Source organism: Protopterus annectens, chromosome 6.part0, assembly GCF_019279795.1.
Source record: "Protopterus annectens isolate FY-2018-M chromosome 6.part0, PAN1.0, whole genome shotgun sequence".
Classification (NCBI taxonomy): domain Eukaryota; kingdom Metazoa; phylum Chordata; order Ceratodontiformes; family Protopteridae; genus Protopterus; species Protopterus annectens.
The window spans coordinates 343,572,870-343,594,758 of NC_056737.1; the positions used below are offsets into that span (position 1 = coordinate 343,572,870).

Here is a 21,889-nt window from a genome sequence, read left to right on the forward strand (position 1 = left end):
AAGAAAGAAAACGTATATGAAATAAAATGTATGTAAATGGAAAATATTATTATGGTTTGTTTTTATTAATGCATGTGTGCCTATGTTTTAAGTGATAATAAATGTGTTTGAGCATTTTTTCCTTTTTTTCCTCTATCATAAGTGGCCATGCTTAATAATTCCTTTCATGATTTGGATGCTGTGTGACAAAAGACATTTAGCCACCTCTCATATACAGTCAGGGCATAAAACTAATATAATCTCACATGATTTGCACAGGTTCAGTATAGTGTGTCACAGCATTCTCCATACTTGACTAATACAACATCTGGGTTGAGTAGGGGTGGGTTATTTGATTTCTACAGGGTTATAAAAGCATTATAATGTGCTAACAACTAAAGAGGTGTTCATACTCCCAAGTACTACAGTGTGTATCATGGCCAAAATAAGCCTGATGAAATGTTTACTTGCTCTTGAGATTTGCTGTCCTGCAAAAAAAAAATGTTTTTTATTGCTTGCTTTATCTAGCTGAAACGTTAAGGGGTTTGTTTAATCTGGCTGAAACTTCAGTGAGTGTCTCTTAATGAAACATATGAGAAGCCTTTGTTTGCCTACTGTGCAACTATCAACAAAGCAGTTAGCTAGTCTGTTCTTCCTGGTTACCCTTGAGAAGGAGCAATTATACCTTTAATAATAAATAAAAACTTTTTTTAAACTGCAAGTGAGCAGCAGTTAGACAACAGCAGTTTGCATTTCAGTATTACGCTCCACAGCACTGGTGAAATTATTTTTTCTCTTTTTCTTCCTTGCAGTCTGTTTCAGGCAGCTGGACATTAGACATGTACAATCACCTATGCCCCCTTCCCTGCTCCACAGGTGACACAATTGTTTCCTCAATGGGTAAAGGTACAGAATCAGAGCAAGCAGCTGCACCTCTGCTGCAGGGCCAGGGGTTATCTTGTTCAAAACTTCCATGTTACTCAGCCCACATACAATGTACTGATGCAGAGGTGTTACCATAGATATTACTCTCAAACATCCCTTCTGTTAGTATTCCCTCAGCTTATCACTTCTACAGGATACAGCACCCTCAGTCCATGAGGGGGGATGCTAGTCAGTGGACTGACCTTGTACACCCAAAGAGAGAGAGAGAGAAAAACAGATTCAGAGAGATGGCAGCAGATCTTTTCCCACACATATCTTCTTATTCCTAACCATTTCTCCAGAACATGAATCAGGATTCAGACCCACATCACTGACAATGCAAACATGACTCCTTCTTTGGCAGTATCCGTCTGGCTCTATGGAATGGGATATTAATGTAAGATTGTACCTAGAAAAGGGAGACACACTGATGCTACCTCTGTATCTGTGTACTGAGGTTTCTATAGCATTTCATTGTCAGTATGGCTTAGTTTTACAGTAGTTTTTTTTTTAGTTTTTGGGCGTCACTTAGGGAATAAGCACTTAAATGATCTTGACCTTGATCAGCGTCTGTTTCTCCAGTTTAATTCTCAGGTAAGCTGTCTCCTATATGGAATCTAGAAGTCCTTACTGTAGCCACATAGATTTTTGTTGGATAATGTAGTTTCCTTCCATATTCTAATGATGTGGCACAAGGGATGTAGTGTTCATCCAAATGATATGCCCATTGGTATGTTTCCTAATTTAGAGTCTATGCATCCTGCAGTGGGCTATTGTCTTCAACAGAACTAGTTTCTCTGCACTATATCCAGTGAGTGCCTAGATAGGCTCTGACTCCCCTATGACCCTGAAATGGATTAAATGGCTTATCAGAGAATGACTGAATGAATATTCCAAGAAAAGTCCTAACACTTGTCATTGCTACAAGTCATCTATTTTTGTGCACAAGTTTTTATTTATTAATTAATTGATTTATTTATTTGGTGGTGCTGCGGTAGCGTTGTCGCCTCACAGTAAGACGTTGTCCTGTTCGATTCTCAGCTGGAGCATCTTCTGTGTGGAGACATACGTGAATGGGTGTACCTTCGTTGAAGGTTGTGCGTCAGGGCCAGCAACTCGGCATGTAAAAATCTTCTGCCAATCATTAGAGGACCGGAGTTCCGCTGTGGCGACCCCTAACCGAGAAAAGCAGAAAGACACAACAACAACAACTTTGGCTTCCTGGCCACAGCAGGCCATCAGTTTACCCAGTGACTCCCTTTATTTTTCCACTTTCTTGTCTGGTGCTACCCCCTAAGATGAGGCAGATGGCCAAGTCAGAATGGATCAGGAATTCACAAAGGAGGCAGCAGACGACACCTCCTTGTCCAATGCTACCTCTCAGGTTGTGCTGCGAGCAGATCATGAATGGGATTGGGAAGGAATGAGGGGAAGAGGCCTGTCACCTGCAGCACTATCCTGTAATGAATGGTCAAGGTTCTTCCTGCTAAACTCTGATTCCCCCACCCCCACTGAACTCACACAGACGTTATTAGGTCAGACTATGCAGAGTGGTTTGAGGATGTGACCGATATGTGCATAGGGCAGGCATGGCTCCTCAGGATAAGCACTCCCATCTTCTCTTGCCTGCATTATCAAATACCTGAACAGCTGGTCACCTGGGCCATAGTCAGGACTTCTCCCCTCTATGTCATCTGTGTAGGCTGAGTGTGTGAGTTTTTGTTGTTGTACTACCAAAAAAAATGAATAACTACTGATGACAGAATATAGATGCATGACAATATGAACCATCGGTATGCATAATTGATCTGATTCTTAAGAGTCTGTAGCAGCACTCTGCTTATTCCTTGTTTCATCTTCAGTACCACATGGAATAGTGCTGATGTGCTATGCAAATAATGGAATGTTCAAGCATGTGAAGTTCTGATACTGTTACATCATTACTAATCAAGCTCAATTTGAAAATAATTTTAGACATTTTTGTAGTTCCAGTCCAGCCTTCACCACTGTTGATTTCTGTCACATACAAGAAATGAAAGTTTTCACCAGTAAAAGTACTGGGAATGTTACTGAACCTTATAAAACTGGTATCAGGTAATATCATCTAAAAACAGTAGTATGTGGCTGTTAGCTTTTTTTCTTTTTTTCTGTCTTTTCTGGTTTTGATACAGTCTTGTACAACACTGACAATATACAGCATTGTGCATGCATGCAAAAATGTTCCAGGAATCATACAGAACACAAAAGGCAGTATTGTTTTGTGTTTGCTACCAGTTTGCTTTGGAAATGTTTGATACCATGCAACACAGTTGTGTGAGGTATTTTAGCAATGGACTGTTGCTAAACTATGGCTTAGAAGATCGTTATCAAAACTAGGTCAGCAATGCACATACTCTGAAGATAAGCGTATATCAGAAACAACCATAGTTCATTACATTAGGTCATCATTTGACATTTATCACAGATTACCTAAGAGTAACATCAAAGACTCAGAGCTTTCAGTGTGAGATATAAATATCTAATATCCGTAACAGCAAGTCTAAGCTATGTGACAAAGTTACGTTAATGTGCATGGGCTACCTGCCATGTAGAGACATCTGATATCTATGTTATCCTTAACCGAAATTTGTTAATCTTGATCAGGCCTATGTATTTATAGTAATGTTAAGTGCTCTTATATTAATATTCAGCAAAATGCAGTCGTGTGCATGATATACATGCATTGAGTTACACTACATTCTAATAACTGCAAATCTGATGAAAATGGACAAATCCTGATATGTTCTTGTTACTATTCAGCCTGAGCTGGTCTACCATCACACGGGGCTATGAAGTAGAATGGAAGGGGGTCTGGCTGGTACCACAGGACTGAGGATTATGATGCCTGAATATTCTGTCTATAGTCCAACTTATGACTTATACATGGACATTGCCAGGAATTTACATGTCATCATTATTGTGGTTATAGTCCTCTTTTATATTACTGACCTGTAGGGTACCATGGCAAACAAGGCCCCTGCTGCTTTGCAGCTTTCTGTTCCATTCTCCAAGAACAGCAGCATGTTCTGGAGCTGCAGAGTATTGAATATGGCTGCTATTGTGCAGTTTCAAAGAAGACAGCACTGAAGACATGCACACCAACCACACATGTCCATCTACTCTCATTCACAATATACTGTGGTGTCTTTGTTTGTGTATGGTTATACTGCCCAGCAAGTGGGGATTGTATTAGTGATGACGTGAAGCTCTGTTGTAGTTTTTGATAACACTGACGCATAGATGTAATGCATACTGATGGCCTGATTTGTGTATATTGTACACTACATCACCCTCTTTGCTGCACTTATGGTTTGGACCAGCAGGTTTTGATTTGTTTGTGAGGTGTAAATTGGCGCTTCATCTCTTTTCAACATAGAAGCCTGCATAAATTACAGAAAATAAGGACAGATTGACACAGCAAGTTAGTCACATTACCTTTCATAGATAGTTTTCTTTGGTATGTTTGGAAAATATCTCATTTTTATGCCACTAAAAGCAACACTCCATAATATGGAACAGCATGGTTTTATCTTTTGCCTATTTACGTACTAAATTAGTTCAGAGATATCACTATCCAAAAGTACAAATTCATGGTGAGAAAAACTGTGGGAGATATGCCCATTTCTTCCGTGCATTACAGAGCTATAAAACTAGGCAGTAATTACATCGAATTAGTGTGGATGATAATCACCTAGAATGATGTACTCAGATAAATGGGAAATCAAGCAACTCCTTATACAAACACACATACACACACACACACACACACACACACACACACACACACACACACACACACATTCTTTTTCACCTATGCTTAGGCGGTGAACTTTTTGTGGGAGTACCGGACATGAACAGGATAACTTTACTTTTTAAAAAGGGAATCAGCTGCAATGTTAGGAAGTACAGCCTGAATGTATCGATGCATAGAGCTTTCAAGATAGTCATTCCATGGGCCATGATAACCTAGACAATATGCACTTTTGCTCTTACCTCCAGAAGTGCAAAATCAGGTCTGGATGAATTTATGGGCACTCATCTAATAGTTAATGTTTGCTTAAAGGAAGTCAGTGTATCATTCTATTGTACCTGTAACAGAAGGATTCAAGAGATAGAGGAACAATAATAACTGTGGCCCTCCATTACATCTGGAATGTTACATTTCTTGTTCTTTCTAAGTTTTTTTTAAAAAAGATGGCATCCTTCCAAGTCAGCGATGATAGTTTTTATAATCTTTTATTTGAACTGCACAAAGCTACAGCTAAGGTTGGGCGAAGGGAGCTTTTGCCTTGGTCCCAAGCTGTATGCACTGAACATAGCTGGTACTGTAGAAGAGATGCTAATTAGTACTTGTAAGTCAGTGGTGGTATCACTGTTGTTGAGTAGCTGGGTCTAAGTGTCTATCAGGGCCTGCAGGTGCAAATAATATCAGAAATAATTTAATCAAGGTTATTTAGGAGATGGAGGAACAGTAGTAATTGAGGCCCTCCATTATATCTGTGGGCCCTTAAAAATCTTAGTTACCTCTCCACTAACATGATCCCTGTATAGATGTCCATGACACTTGGGGGCCCAAATGGTTTAGGGTGTTCGGCTAGGCTTGTAAGGGCCCTAGTGGTCGTTAGCCTAGTAACGCCCTATAAACCTATGAAACAGCTGTATTTGAGATCATGGCTGCTTAAATAATTTAAAAGACCGCAGTATGTCTTAGGAACTGTAGCAAGCAGTTAGTGCAGCTGATTGATAAAGTTTATGAAGGTGTTTTAAGGTAGGAAAGATATATTTGTGAAGTATGCACTCTGTCTATAAAATCAGCACTTATCTTATTTCTCTGTAAACTCTGCAGTACTTCTGTAATGATGAAGCATCACATTAATTAAAATAGTCTTTTAAACTTTTTTTTTAGAGAAGAGGCCCTTTTCATGCATCCTGGATTTTGACTACATTGCCAACTAGGGTTTTCCATTTCTGATTCTGTGAATGTTTTATATCAATCAATTTGCTGTTAGAATTTATATGTAAACATGTGAAACTACATTTGAAAGTTTGTATTTTTACTGGTGTCTGACATAAGCCTGTTCTCACCTCTTTTGACTGGTGTGACTAATTTAGAATAGTTTTGTATATTTATAACGCTAAACATGCATTCCATTACAGGTCTGCCTGCAGCTTGTCATGGTGACTAAAAGAAGAATGTCAGTAGCTAATAACACTCTTATTAGGAGTTTTGTCAAGTCATGGATGTAAATAGTTTTGGACTGAGTTATGTAAGGCAATGAGCCATTCAGGAAAGCCCATGTGGATTGTCCCATTTTTGGCATAAATTTAGCTGCCCATTTTTCTGTGAGCAAAAAATTTGTCAGGCAGTTCTAATGTATCTGATGTGCTATTCAAGGGTGTGAGTTTTTTTGTGACAACTTGTAAGTGAGGCAGAGAAAATTCTATACATGGTTTTGGGTCAGTTCTCAATAAGATCATTCTACCTGTTTTCACATCTGACGTGCTGCTACATCAGTTATGCAGAATCATCTTAATTCAGTAGTCTGCTCTTTATAAAAATATTATCCATAACTCAGTGTGGTCCTCCCCGTGGTTGAGTGGCGTTCGAAAGACATGCGTGAATGGGAGTGCCTTCGGTGAAGGTTGGGCGTCAAGCTGGAACCTCGGCACCATAAAAATCTACTGCCAATCATTAGCGGACCAGAGTTCCTCTGCGGCAACCCCTAACCGGGCAAAGCCAAAGGAAGAACAACAACCCATAACTCAGTGTGCTTTGTGGTCTTTCTTTTCTGTATCTTGATATCATGTGCCTTACTACTGTTTCTCCTTTCTCTACAATATTTATCATACTTTTTCTTTCATCTTGATTCTTCCTGAACCCTTCATAAAGCACCCTCCTAGGGTAGATGCACATCCTTCTGCCAGAGGTTTGTTCTCCATAAAGCAAAAAACATTTTCTGGCTAGACCCTTCATTCTTATCTTGTCTTCGGGAAAGGAGGGCTTGGTTCCTGCTTTCTCTCCTGACTGTTATTTTCCTTGTGCAGTGCAGTTGTTATTTCATGAGTCATATGCATGCAGTGACATCAGAGTGTTACATTTCTTGTATTTGTAACTGTTCTAGTTAAATTGATTTTCATACATACTACCACTCCCAATTATTTTATCATTAACTCCACATGTAGATAAACTGCCATTCATTGTAATATTATCCTACTGCAACATAACTAATTTTTTAACTTTTTAAAGCATTACTTACTTCCTGTTTTGATGCAGAAACATCTGTTTAGGACAGTTTACCTTCAATATTTTGCATGTGTTTCCTCTAATCACCAAGCTATATTAAGAAATTGACCTGTGCCTCTTGTACCTATTTTTTTCAAAGTATTATATAAAGAAACTAAACACCAGTATAGTTTTGCACTACATTCCTGGTTCTATACCAAAGTAAGCTTAGGAAAAACTGAGACTCAACAGCCCACAACCAACTTAGTGATATGGTGAGTTTCGCTGACTGTTGAATCTGCATAGCTGGAACTTGATGGATTAACTTCCATACCACATACTTAATAACTTCATAGGTGTTTAAAAGGCTAATGACCACAAGGGCCTTTTTAAGCCTAGCCATGCATCAAAAATCTCTGACAAGTTCTGGTACCCTTGATAAGTGTAAGCAGAGGCCTGGGAAATTAACCACTTAGAGGCTGTGTGTGTCCATCAGAGACACAGGTGCCAAAACAGGGATGAATTTCATGCTCCCCATCTAACTGTCCAAGTTACACTTAAATTTGGGTAGGGAGGAATTCTGCTTTACCTGGATGGGGACCCCATTACAGAGACAACGTAGTCTCTGGGATACATACCTGTCTCTCCAGCAGATCCTATTTATATCATAGGTGAGGTTTAAGTGTTTAGAACGGGTAATTCTGGTGCTGTTTGTTTTTTGTATGTGCAAGAGGTCCGTTAGGGTGGGGTTTGACAATGCCTTGTGTGCCAGGCATAGATCACCCCTCAACAGCCTGTAGGAGACAGAATACAGGGATAGAGCCTTGAGGCATTCTGCACAAGAAGTGTTACTTACGTGTATTCTTTCTACTTGAGATCAACAAATTGATAAACACATAACTGGTGAGTTAAAAGAAATGAAAAACTGTGAATATTCAAGGTTTAGTGTCCTTTCTTAAACTTTAAGAAATATATTTGTTTAACATGGTACCTTAATAAACTAAAACTACATAAATATGTCAGCTTTTTTAACTTTAAAATCTAGCACATCCCATTGACCCAAGCAGAGGGTCTATGCTTTCCATCTCTGGAAGAGATGAGCATGACATTATCTGGTAAGGAAGCCTGCTACAGCCATGTATAACACTGAAGGCCACTTTGTCTCAAATCATGTAGCTTTTTCCTTGGGAGATTAAAGGAACCTGACAAGTTAACTAGCTTTAGCACGTTTCTGGGTACATTGCTTTCTCTGGCTGATGTCTTCTTTGCCTCTTTCAAAGTTTCAAACCCTAAAATGACATCTACTAAAGCAAGTTCTAGTTACAACTAATTTTGCATATGAGCAATAAAACAAGTATTCTTTCCAACACACAACTGTCTCTCCCCAAATCCAGTAATCACATCACAAACTCCAATGCATACATTGTGGCATAATGCTCCAGTTTTGTCAACATTAAAGACTTGTACTTTTGGCATTCAGAACTCAGTAAAACTAAGCCCTATAAAATAAACTTCAGTAAAAAGAACATTATCTAATTTACTATGCAAGTGAGTAATGTAATGAGTTATGTGTGTTTTACACAAAAAGGCACCTTCTGGATTAGAAGTTTAGGCTGTTGCACTGCTTTTATCTTTCATACTAATTTTCTAATGGACCCTTTTTAGTATTTGTTTCATTTCAGTGCATTTGCCATTCTTTCATCTGTCTGATGACATAACAGCAAACAGTGACAAGGGACTGTGTGACAGACTCGGCAGCAAAAAGGTGCTGCATTTCCAAAGGTAGCTGCTTCTCTAAGTAAATAGTTTTATGAAGCCATGAAAACAATGAAGGGTGCTTGAGACAGCTCAGCTGCAGGTGGCATTATAATAGCTTAGCTAGTTACACCCTACTGATCAGATCACACTGATTCATACCCACATATGTTACCTGAACTCCAGCTTCCCCTAAAATATGTGGCGAACAGGAACACAGGTTAAACTTGTGGTCATTAAGACTGGACTGCCAATTACTGCTGAAGATTGAGAATCTGAACCATTAATGAGCTGTTTTCCTTTAGCCAAATGTACAGGGTTTGATTCCTTCCACTTGCATTTGTCTACTGTGAGACTAAGCCACTTACTTAACCAGGAGGTGCATTTGGGATGCTCCTGATAAGGGGCACATGTATTCAGTTACCTTGCCAGGTTAACAAACGTATAAAATAAAAATAATGTTACTTGGTTTGTCTGGAAGGAAATGATACCTTGAACTGACTGCCAACAGAAAATGCATTTCTCCCGTGCTGACAGATGCTTTTCTTATAGTGAACGAGAGTGTGAGTGAGTAAGGAGGGGCTTGTGCACTCAGGTGAAAATGACAGTAATCGTGCATCACCATAGCCAGTCCATTGCCACTAATAATTAGAGTATTCCATGCAGTATAAAGAATGTCATTTCTGTTTTATCTAAAAAAAGATATTAACATGTGTGTTGCATGGCTAATGCTGGATTGCACAGCAGTAGAGTGGGATGATAATGTCTTGACACTAGAGCATTGCAAGTTGCTGTAGTGGGCTGCACAACAAAAATGTTCTAGTACACAACAAGCTAGTACACAACTGGCTATGAGTGTATGTGGGTGTGCTGTAGATCTATGTATGGGTGTGTGCATACTGGACTATATAGACTTGGTTTATTTTACACAACTGTAGTTAATACATGTAATAGTGAAACCAAGTTCAATAGTTCACTTCTGATTTACACTTCTTCTAACTCGGAGTTTTCCAGTCATGGGTGAGTGACCGAAACTTGCAAGCTTTCCTTATTGGTCTAATGAGATGTGCAGAAATACACTTTAGGATCTACAAATAAATGAAACACATTGTAAGTTACTAAGACATGCAAGATCACTAGGATGTTAAATCTCAGAAGTACACAAAATTATGTACTCTCAAATTATTTGTTTGAATACTTAAGTGACATATAGATTTTCATGTCCTGTCAGTAAAGCTAGTTATACTTTTAAAAATGATTTTTACTACAGTCATGAGTACATCATTTATGTAGCTTTAAGTACTATATGTAAGAGCTTTTATGTGTGCAAAACACTATATACTTCTAAATTAGGGTCTTGGAACCCATTAGGGTTATCCACAACTACGCAAATATACAGAATTTGTTTAGGTAAGTGAAAGCAAATGGTGTATCATAAAAGTTTCACTTTCGGGTACTGGAGTCAATAGTAGAAGGAAACATAAAAAATAACCGACTAGTCTGTAGAAAGTATTCTTGCCAAATACTGCTTCATTATTACAAATATTCTGATTTGATAAAATGGTTTCCATGTATACCCTTCTGAAGATAGGTGGCTTCATATATTCACTTTTAATAGATGTGCTTCATCTGTCTACCATTGTTTTCAGTCAGTTACTGGTATCCTAAATTAATAACAAGGGAGTTTCTCACCAAGCTATAGTATCCAAAAAAGATATCTGCACAAAAAAAATTAATTCTTTTTTTTTACATTTTTATATTTTATCTGAATATAAAATATGCATTTAGCTACAATTATCAGTTAATTTGTGAGTTATTTTCCTGCCTCTGGCATCCACTATGACTACATATTCTGAGTTAACCCTCATAACATTTACAGTGCCCCAGATATGATGTAATGAACTAGAAAGGCTCAAACAGATTTCCTCAACTTTTACGGCTTACAGCCAACAGGAAATTATATTCATTTTTAATTCTTTTGCACTTTTTACTTCTGGGCAGCTGTCTCAGCACTTTCTCTTTACCTTATTATTGACCTGATTTTCAGCTGACACATGTTGTGATGACGAGCCAGTTCTTTAGTGTAATGTTAAAATGTTACAAATTAGTTGGAGAAAACCTAATACAGTTTTAGCTATTCTCTGACCTCATTTTCTCTGTAAATACCACATGCGTTTTGTTTACTTCATCTCAGCCCCATAAATAGAAGGATCATGCTGCAGTCTCTTAAGACACCTGTTCTTACAAAGGACTTTTATTTCCACTGTAGCAAACACCAATATTAATTTGTCCACGTGTACACAGTTTTAATGAAAGGATATTACAGGATCAAATGATGTGTGGAATTTATCCAGTTTATGAACGTGAGAACTGCATCTTTTTATTTGTTCTTGGCTTCAAGTGAATAGGATTTCTGGTGGGCTTTGTAGTGATTCCCTTAGTGATTCCCTTATAAGTGGGAAGTACCTGGAATGTAAAGAAGCTAGGACACTTTGTCATTGGAATCTTCTGTGATTCTAAGCTAATCATAAACTGCTAGCTAAGTGACCACATGTCATAGTTCCCAGTCACTATACAACACATGCTGAAATTTAATAATAAATAAATGAAATAAGAATTTTCTAAGGGGGCAACCCTCCCTTCACCCTCATTCCACACTACTTATGCATACTAACTCCAAAATCACAGAAAAAAATAATGATCATTATATTATTGTTACCTAACTGCATGTGTGTGTGTGACCTCCAACAGAATAAGGCTTTCAGTATTTGTTCTGCATCTTCCACCTGAATTAATGCTGGTGTGGTGGTAGTATTTTTTGGACACTCTGCAGTTTGGACATCTTAACCAATTTATGAAGAGTGATCTGCTGACGTACATGATCTGTGGATTACTTAAAGTTGTAGGTGCATACGTGTGTGTGTGTATGTACACATGCGTGCACTCACGTGTATGTGAGCATACATGCTGGAGTACTGTAAGAAGGACGCTCACTGTTAATATTGAACAATGCATGACATGGAGTCTAATTACATTTCATATTACTGTGTTAAAAAATGTATCCTTCTAATGGAAACATTCCATACACAAAGTAAGTTATAGCAGACAGTGGCAAAGAATTTATGGACTCACTCATCTTCAAGAACTATATGGCCCACCTAGCTAGGCATATGACTTGCCACCTTACTTTTCAATTACTTTAAAATCCTAGTTACATTTTTGTTCTTACACTTGATAAGAATTATCATGATAGCTTTTTGCAGGGAATTTCCACCGTGTTGGGGAGGAGTGTCTGATTATAAACATGCGTGTATATATACACACACATATCTTTGTTTATATATCTATGTATCTACCTATATATATATATATATATATATATATATATATATATATATTATGCTACTTGGGAATAGTTATTTACATGCTTATAATTTCTATCTTATTGTGCTATTTTTGTTTATTTTTATCATTATTATTTACTAGTATATAATGGAGCTTTTCTCCTCGGGCCTCTGCTGAAAATGGACATGTATCCAGACAGACTAGCCCGGTCAACAAATGTAAAATAAAAAAAAAAAAAAAATATATATATATATATATATATATATATATATATATATATATACACACACACACACACACACACACACACACACACACACTCTGACACACACACACACACACACACACACACACACACACACACATTTTTTCTCAGTATTTGCAGCTGTGTCAACTACAGTACAAAACATTGTTTAATTTAATACTTCCGCTTTCTGATTTCCATGTGGTATGCATTTCCTTTTTGTTCTTACGATTTTAAGATCCTTATACAATTCAGAATTAAGAGATGTTCAAGAAAGAATTTAGGAAAATGAAGGATGTTTACCTTCAGTTTGCAGAGAACTTAAGATGTAAAGAAGTGTAGTAGTTCCAGCAAGGAGTATGAAGTACTGCATGAAGAAATGGAGGTTTAGAAATTAAATGCAAGCATTTTCTCTAACTGGTGGGAAACAATCGGGACCTTGAATAGAGTGGCATTTGTATAAGCGCTTTAATGGTCCCTGTGCTTTTCATAGGTGTAATAGCCAGATATTTGCAAAAGTTTATCAACAAAGAACAGATTGTTATTCCCCGCGTGCATTACATTCACTTATTTATGGATTGATTGCTTGCAGCCTTATTCACAGGTCGTAGCTGCAAAGTTCAGCTTGTGTCACCTAACCGAGCCAGTTAACAAATCAAACAACTAAAAAGGTGCCACCAAACAGACATTACAGGTTATCAGCCGTCGTGTCCACCCCGCAAACACGCACACTCTTGTGATTTGTAAAGATGAAGCCGCAATCTACCTGGATACCCCTTCCTCACAAATGATACGACCCTGTAGGCGAGTTAGGCGACACACTGGGCAACAGCAGCAGTGGAAAGCAGAAGAAGTAATATTAAAATCACAATTACACCAATGTGGAGAAAGTTAAAAAAGTAAACGCATTTCTTACCAAAGTAAACTTCCTTGCAACACTTTGGGCACTTGGGCATGTTGGAGAAAGTTTTGGCTCACGGTCCTAACGGTGAACAGCGAACGATGTGAAGACCTAAATGAGACCTGTGGCTACAACAGCGTGCATCACCAGTAATAACTCCGCACCCACTCGCCCATTTATATAGGGCGCTTTTAAGTTTTTGCACACGTTTCTGAGGCTCACATTAGGAAGTTGGGTGGGGAGTCCCCGGCTGCGCGCACGACACACCCCAGAAGACTCGCAGTGAGTGACTGTAAGTACGCAATAAGTGGACTTAAGTATAACTTAAGACGTTTTAACCATCGTGTGACCTTCCTAGTTGAAGTTGTTAGTAAGCTGTTAAAAGGTGTTCCACATTTGCCCATTTGTGCTACATTGTGAGAGGCAGTGTTCCTCATTTAGGAGATAGAAGGTTGAGAGCTACAGTGTGTGTATATGTCTGTTCCTGCTGCTGGGGGAGTGAAGGGGCCAGGATATCGCACTGTCAGACAAAAGAACGGCACACGACAATGGGTAGAACATGCTATCAATATAAGGTATAGACTGAAGCAGCAAAGAGAAGCAATTGACCCTTTCTGTGTACAATGGAGTGACCATACCTGTCGTACCTCTTAATCTCTTAGTGAAAGAAATCTGCACACAGCCTAAAATGGGGGGACAAAGGCCCACAAATAGGGACAGATTTTAAATGTTGCACTTATAAATTAGGAAGTTTCTAGAATAACACGACTAGTGTGTGCATGCATTTTTCTGAAGGATATGAAGTCTAAAACTCAAATGTATGTCATTATTTAATGACTTTAATCCTCAATGATTTGGCAGAAAAACACAAATTTTATGAGGAACAGCCCACAAATATGAAGCAAAAATCTGGACATTCTGCAAAACTCTGGACATTTCAGACATATGCCTCCCAACTCTTCATAATGTCCAGCTTGTTGCCTTTTATTTGTGGTGTATTCCTTGCATGTGTGGTTTTTTGGTAAATCACTGAGGATTGAAGTCACTGAATAATGACATACATTTATGTTTCAATCTTAACATCCTTTGGAAAATGCATACTAACACAAACCTATTATTATTAGATCAACATTTTGAGTTTATAAGAGCAGTAGTTTAAATCTGTCCCTGGTTTTGGGCCTTTACCCTCCCCCCATTATTTCTGTGGCAAAGGTTGGTTAGTGAGGGAGTGACTTTGGAATGAAAAGTAATATTCTTTAAATCTAATGTAAAGGTGTAACTTGTCCAGAATTTCAGATAAGTATGCCAAACTGCCAGAATACTGTTTTCCTCTCTCATTGGTTAATGATACACATCCGAATATAATTTTATTATTTTTTTAAGCTGACGTAAACATACCAAAATATCCTTCTGCAACTGTATATAGGATAGTGCTTAATATAACAAACTTGCAACACTTTGAACAGTTGCCACCCTTTCTGTTCCCTTTTTAATGCAATGATTGCTTAGTCTTCCCTTTAATTTTGTGGATGCAATAATCCATACAGAATATCATGTGTAAATTAATGACAAATAATCAGCAGGCATGCCTTGTTGAATTAATTTGTACATAAAGCCATCAACCAAACTGTATTAACATTTGAAATAGTAACATTGCACATTTAAAATGCTCCCCTCAGGAAATAAACTTATGAACTCAGAATGGGAAGAATTGGACGGCTAGAGAAAAGAAGGCTGAATACACATTATGTTATTATTTATAGGCTTACTACATGTGTGTTAACCTTTGTGATGTGTATTGCATTACAGAATACAGGCAGGTCTCCTACATAAATAGATATTTCACTTATTTCTGGTCTTAAAAACTCTACTATGGGAAGAAACAATATTCCTTATTTCTTAATTATATCTTAAATCATAAATGTGTAACAATTTCTGATTGTTTATAGGACATAAATATACAATATTAATACACTTCTGTGTTGCCCTTGTTTTTTATACACAGCCTCTGATCTTGTATTCATTTTGCCCTACAGACAATTGTAAATTTATTTACACAAAACTTGACACTAGGTACAGAAGAAATGGTACATGTGCATGCATAGTGGGGAAGCTTTCAGCTAATTAATCACAGTTTGCAGTATGCAGTTGTCAGCAGTTTGAAAAGCAGATTTTTATAGACTGGTGCCCACTACAAGGAGGACAAGCAGGACAGACTGAAAAACATCCATGAAGCCTTCTGCAAGTTAATGGGAAAGAAAATGATGTTCATATTTCAGATGTAGATCCCAGGAGGAAGCAATGAAGTAGTTTCTGGAGGGCCAATAGTTTTACCACATCTTAAGGCTGTTGATGTATTGGTCTGGTTTAACAGCCTCTTAGGCACAGGTGCTGAATAATACATGCCTTTCTGGGGACTTGGCTATCGTTTACATTGTGGAAGGATTATTTTACTGCAGGGTTATACAAATGTTTTTGAGCATTCTGGTTGTGATGATAGCCGCTACATATATCTTGACATCTCACTGCATAGATTTTTGAAAGCTTGGATAAGCTGGCTTGCTGCACTGGCAAAAAGAATGTTGTAGTTATGATAAATACACATACACCAAATTCCATTTTCTGGTAAATAGTCATTCACTGACTGGGAGCTGAGAAACTGCCTCACAAACTCTTTAGACACTATTTATTCCTTTTTTAACATTTTTATTGACATTTTGAAACCCCACCATTCATTCCTTATCACAAAGAGTTTACTGTTTAGTTACAACTTATCTTCTAGCCAAGTTACCCCATCTCCTGGTTCTAGAATAATGTCTTGTTCCTCCATTCAGAGTTACCATTACACTCTATTGCAAGCTTATTTGGACCCTGCTACAGTACAAACTGATATAAATACCTTTTTAGAATACTGTCTCAATATCCTACTCCCCGTACAGATCAGATACTTTCCTACCCAATCCAGAAGGTATAGAGGGAAAGCACTGTCTCCCCTCAGATGTAAGAAATGGAGATTAGAAGAAATATAAAAGAAAGATAAAAACAAAAATACACATGGTTTTGGTGACTTGGTTCTATTTACTATTATAAGACATTGCAAAAGGGAAATTAAACACAACAGTGTATGCACAATGCTATCAGAAACAGGGTACCCATTCTATCAGCTGAAAGGTCTTCTAAACAGAAATAAATTATCTCATTGGAAGTTCAAAAAAACTTAGCGAAAGATTGAAAGGGGGCATATACTCTCACCTGCCAAAATTTGCAGAAGCATTCACTACTAATAGCTACGCCCCTCCAAAATCCTAAAGACCATTCCCACTGATTTAGTCTCAGACATTTGTTTTCATTGTCTCAATATTTACTGAACTGAAAAAAAAAAAAAAAAAAACCTCCTAAACATATCTGTTCATTATCAACTATGCCATGATGGACTTTGTCCAAAGTACCTGAAGGATTTTAACACCTTTACTGTTATCTCATTTCAATGAATTTTCAGCTGTGCCAACTTTTATTTTAAATATTTATTTTCTGCTGCCCAGGTTAGTCCCAATAGGCTAGTGACCTATTCTTAGGGGGAGATCTAAGGTGGTGTTTATACTACTAGGGTAAATTTTGTTAGAACATCAGGGAAATTGCCTTAATGTTTGGAACTGCTAGATGGTGCTGGAGGGCTCCTACAGCAGCAAGGAAGAGGCCTATGAGAAACAGTAGCATGGAGGTGGAGAGAAAGGCTATGGAGAGTTTTTAGGTAGAAAATAAGAATTTGAATAAAAAATTGTTCGATATGGAGCTTCAGAATGCAAAGAGAATCCTGTGTGGTGGATGCTACAAATGAGCAGCGTTTAGCTTTCTCCGTGGAGAAGGAAGTAGGAGAGTCTGTTGAAGTGGTGCAGATAACAGAACTGGCATCACATTGCAAATGATGTTCTGTTAAAAAATAATCAAGCAGGATGATCCAGACAACAGTTCTGCTGTTTCATGGGGTGAGATGGTGGTTAACTTTTTTGGAAGTGCTGACAATGGTAATGCGGCAAACGAATATAGTGATGTAGCAGAAAATGCAGCAGTTAAAACATATGCAGCAGTGATGGGAAGTAAAAGAGGAACGCAGCAGCAAACTGAGAAGGTGTCTAGTTTAGTGGCAGCAGAATATCCAGTAACTAAAACTTACTCAGCAGTGAAGGCAGGCAAAAAAGGAGAGCAGCAACAAACTGTAAGTAAAACTGTTTTAAAAAGAAGAGAAGACCAACTGTAAGAATATGAACAAACAAATGACGCTTTAATAGACATATATTTTGTATATGACAATTTGGTAACTGTTTTGGGCTTCACACCTCAAGAAATTTGGTCTTTTGTACAAACTGGGACAGAAACTTTTTATGACAATAGTCAAAACAGATGAACTAACGTTAAAATCCCCAGAACTGTGTAACAAAAAGGACATTTATCCGGAAACAATTATTTGTTTTTTAGTAGTAACTTAAATGTTAAAAACAATGTTACTTTCCAGTTTAGAGCTGATGAAGTAGAAGCAGATGATGTTAAAAAATGCACGTAGGATCTGTGTGAAACTGTTGATAATATTGTGAATGTTCGAGATGAGAGAAACGTATGGAATGGAGAGCAAAAGTTGGAAGCTGTTTTGAAATGTGAAAAAACATGGTGAAACAGGTGTTATGTTTTTGGCTGGTCATAGAGGGACATTAAGATATGCTGGCTAGCCTAAATCATGTTTCTTTTGTGGGGACTTTCTCATTTAATTAATAAGTGTGACAAGGTACAATGTAACCAATATGGAGAGATATAGGCTATGTAAAAAGGGACACTTTTAGATGGATTGTCAACAGCAAACAATAAAATGAAAAAGAAGGGGAAAGGGAAGAAAACAAACACAAGGAAGGACAACAAGAGGCTGGGGAGAGGGTGAAACAGATGAAGAAGAAACTGTTAAAACATATGGACGGTAAAAATGAGGAGAGAGTACATGCAGGAAGAGAGGTCAGGAGAAAGGATTCATACTAATATTTTCTTTTTAAGTTTTTGCCAGCAAAAAATCCGATTCTAAAGATCAATGATTATTTGTATTTAAACCCAGGAAAATATTTAATTGGGGAAAGAGTAAAAATAAGAAAACTAAAATTTAAAAATATTTCCCATAAACTTAAAAATAAGGAAAAGCAACAACTGTAGAGTAGCTTCAGTAAATGCAAACAGTATTATTTAGCATGTAAGAAGGATATGGATACTCCAATGGTGCTCCAAATGTGATGTGGATATTGTTCTGTTAGAGGTTGTAAGATTCCTGGCAAGTGAAGAAAGACTGCAAACAGAAAAAATGTGGGGTGGAAATATAATATGGAACTTAGGAAGTGAAAGTTGTTCTAGAATGGCTTTGTTGTGTAAAACAGTGAAAACACTGGTAAGGTTAACTATTATGGAGGTGGAGAGAACATGTTCAGAGAATTATAACATTATATACATATATAACTAGCAAGGAAAGAGGGAATCTGTTTAATAAAATAATAGGCTATGTGGTGGTTAATATGAAAATTATAATTGCAGGGGACTTTAATTGTGATTTAATGAGAAAATGTAAAAAAAAAGGGAAAGATGTAAAAAATATAGGGAGTGATAAAATGTGGTAAGTTAACTGTGTGGAACAAAAGTCAGTGGACTTATGGGGGGCACTTGGATCCTAAAATGATTTGTTTTGTATTATTGGAAGGTTTAGGGGTAGCAGATGATGATATAGTAGTGACAGATTTTTCAGACCATTTTACAATATGGGTGCAGGTGATGGAAGAAAGGTAGTATATTAAAACAGGAGAGAGAATAAAAAGAAGAAATGAGAGATTGTGGGATTAAATTGGAGAGTGGGAACTATTGCAGTTATTGAAGGATCATATAACCATGAAGGACTTCTATAAAAAAACAAAAATGGTCTAAATGGTGGATTGCATTTAAAAAGAAGTATAAAAATGTTTATCCAATGGAAGGATGATGAGAGAAAGGAAGAGAAAGTGAAGTATGAGAAAATGTGTAGAAATGTATTGGAAAAGAATCCTATATAAATGCATTCTACGGACATCTCCAGGAATGCATGGATCATGCTATCCCAAACAAAACCAAGACCCAATCATCCAAAGGCAGGCGTCCAGTCTGGTGGACCCCTGCCATAAATAAATTGTACAACAGAAGGAGGAAGCTACTACATGATAGAGCAAAATCCCTAATAGGGACGGCATCTCTGATCAGTACTAGCAAAAAATTATGATCCCTCATAAAATCCTCCAAAGCCAGCTTCGAGAGAAAAATTGCACAGGACACCAAAGACAATCATAAGGCTTTTTTCAGTTATGTTAGAAACCTGGGAAGCAACTCCCAGACTTGTTCTGAGTTGATTCTAAACAACAAAACGTACACTGAACTCACAGACATCGCCAATATCCTGGCAGACAGGTTCAGTGCAAACTTCTCCACCCCCCCCCTCAAAAGAGCAAGTATCTATCCCAGCAGAGGGCTGCCTCCCACACATCTCAGATGCTCAGGTGAAGGCTGCCCTCTCCAAAGCAAAAAACACTGCTTCCATGGGACCAGATGGCGTCCCAGGTTGCGTCCTACATGAACTACAAGAGGAACTAATCCCTCAAATAAAACAGCTATACAGTCTCAGCCTCACTACAGGATATGTGCCCACAGAATGGCGTACAGCAACAGTGGTCCCACTCCACAAAGGTGGAGCCTCTACAAACCCTGGAAACTATCGCCCCATAAGCCTGACTAGCTTAGTCTGCAAGGCTATGGAGAAGATCATCATGGAGCTCATAAACAAAGACATTGGGGACCTACAGACACTAGATCCTACCCAGTTCGGCTTTGTCAAGGGCAGATCCTGCCATTTGAACCTGGTTGACTTCTTTGAAACAGTCACCAAAGCCATAGATGAAGGGAAGGTAGTCCACACAGCCTATCTGGACCTTGCAAAGGCATTTGACACAATACCCCACTCGGGCATCATAGACAAGCCATCCAGCTTAAATATAAACCCCTATGTCACAAGATGGGTCACAAACTGGCTCAAAGACAGAACCCACAGAGTGAAATTTGCTGGAGCCATGTCAGACTCGAAACTGGTCACAGGTGGCATCCCACAGGGTTCTGTCCTGGGACCACTCTTGTTCGGTATATACTTTTCCGAGGTACAGGCAAACATGGGAGGACTATGGCTCACCAAGTTCGCAGATGACTGCAAACTGGGCGTCATAATCAACTCTCCAGCTGACACAAACATCCTTCAAAAAGGTCTCACATAGACAGATAACTGGTGCCAGCACCATGGTTTAAAGCTAAATTCCAAAAAATGTATAGTCATACCCTTTGGCAAAAGCAATGTGCCCACAAATTACCACATAGGTGGAAACCCATTAAGTACAGAGAAAGTTATTAGGGACCTGGGGACCCAAGTTGATAGCAATCTCTCCTTTGAAAACCACATTGCCAAAGTGGTTAGAAAGACCTTCTACATAGCCCACCTCATCACGAAGGGTTTCACATCTAGATCGAGAGGTAATCATGCCCTTTTATTCATCCCTCATCAGGCCCATCATAGAATATAATGCCCCTTTTGGGATGTACTTTACCCGACACCTGCAGCAATTAGAAAGACCCCAAAAGTATCTTACCAAGAGGATCAAGGGTCTCAAACAGATGCCATATGCTGCTCGGTTAAAAAAAACTCCAGCTCTACTCAGTTGCATACCGCCTACTTCGAGGCGATCTATGCCTGACATACAAAGCTATGTCAAATCCAGAATTAATGGACATGCTCCACCTCAGTAAATCTAAATCCCTTAGAGCCACATGCTCGAGGGACTTGAACCTCAGCACAGAAATAAATAGAACTTGCTGGAGGGACAGGTTCATAACCCAGAGGCTCCCTTTGCTCAGGAATAGAATTCCAGTTCATGTGAGGCAGAGCACCTCACTGAATCTCTTCAAGAAGAATCTCGATAAGTGGATGGGGGATCGTAGGTTTGTCCCAGGGATTACTCCCGTGTCACTATTAGACAGAGGCACAGTAAACTAAACCTTGAAAAGGGCACAGTATACTCAAATCAAGGGGTGGTGTAAGCCATACAGAATCGGGCTAGGCTTATAATTGCCCCAGGGCAGATAGCCTAGTATGAACCTATGAACCTATAAAATTTAGATAATAATACAAGAGAGTATTTGTGTCTTTCGGCTTTTCTCGGTTAGGGGTCGCCACAGCGGAACTCCGGTCCGCTAATGATTGGCAGTAGAGTTTTACGTGCTGGCTTGCTGGGCCTAATGCACAACCTTCAACGAAGGAATGCCCATTCACGCATGTCAGTATTATGATATGAAAAAGAAATATATAAAAGAAATAAAGAAGAGATTAAGGCATTACTGTTCAGGCAGAAATATTATTTACAAGGCAGAAGGAAAGAGGAGTCTG

General features: G+C 38.3%; 1 protein-coding gene across 2 annotated transcripts in view; it reads right to left on the reverse strand.

Moving 5' to 3' along the window:
• CRIP1 (cysteine rich protein 1) overlaps positions 1–21,889 on the reverse strand; it is a 118,630-nt gene that overhangs the window by 37,386 nt on the left and 59,355 nt on the right. Inside the window, exon 1 of one of the 2 annotated variants that reach the window (XM_044074105.1) lies at positions 13,426–13,596. The exons of the other annotated variant lie outside the window; for it this stretch is intronic. Within the exon in view, the coding sequence (XP_043930040.1) occupies positions 13,426–13,465 (40 nt within the window). The 5' untranslated portion in view covers positions 13,466–13,596. Of the gene's footprint in view, positions 1–13,425; positions 13,597–21,889 lie in introns of those variants that run through there. 2 annotated transcript variants of the gene reach the window in all.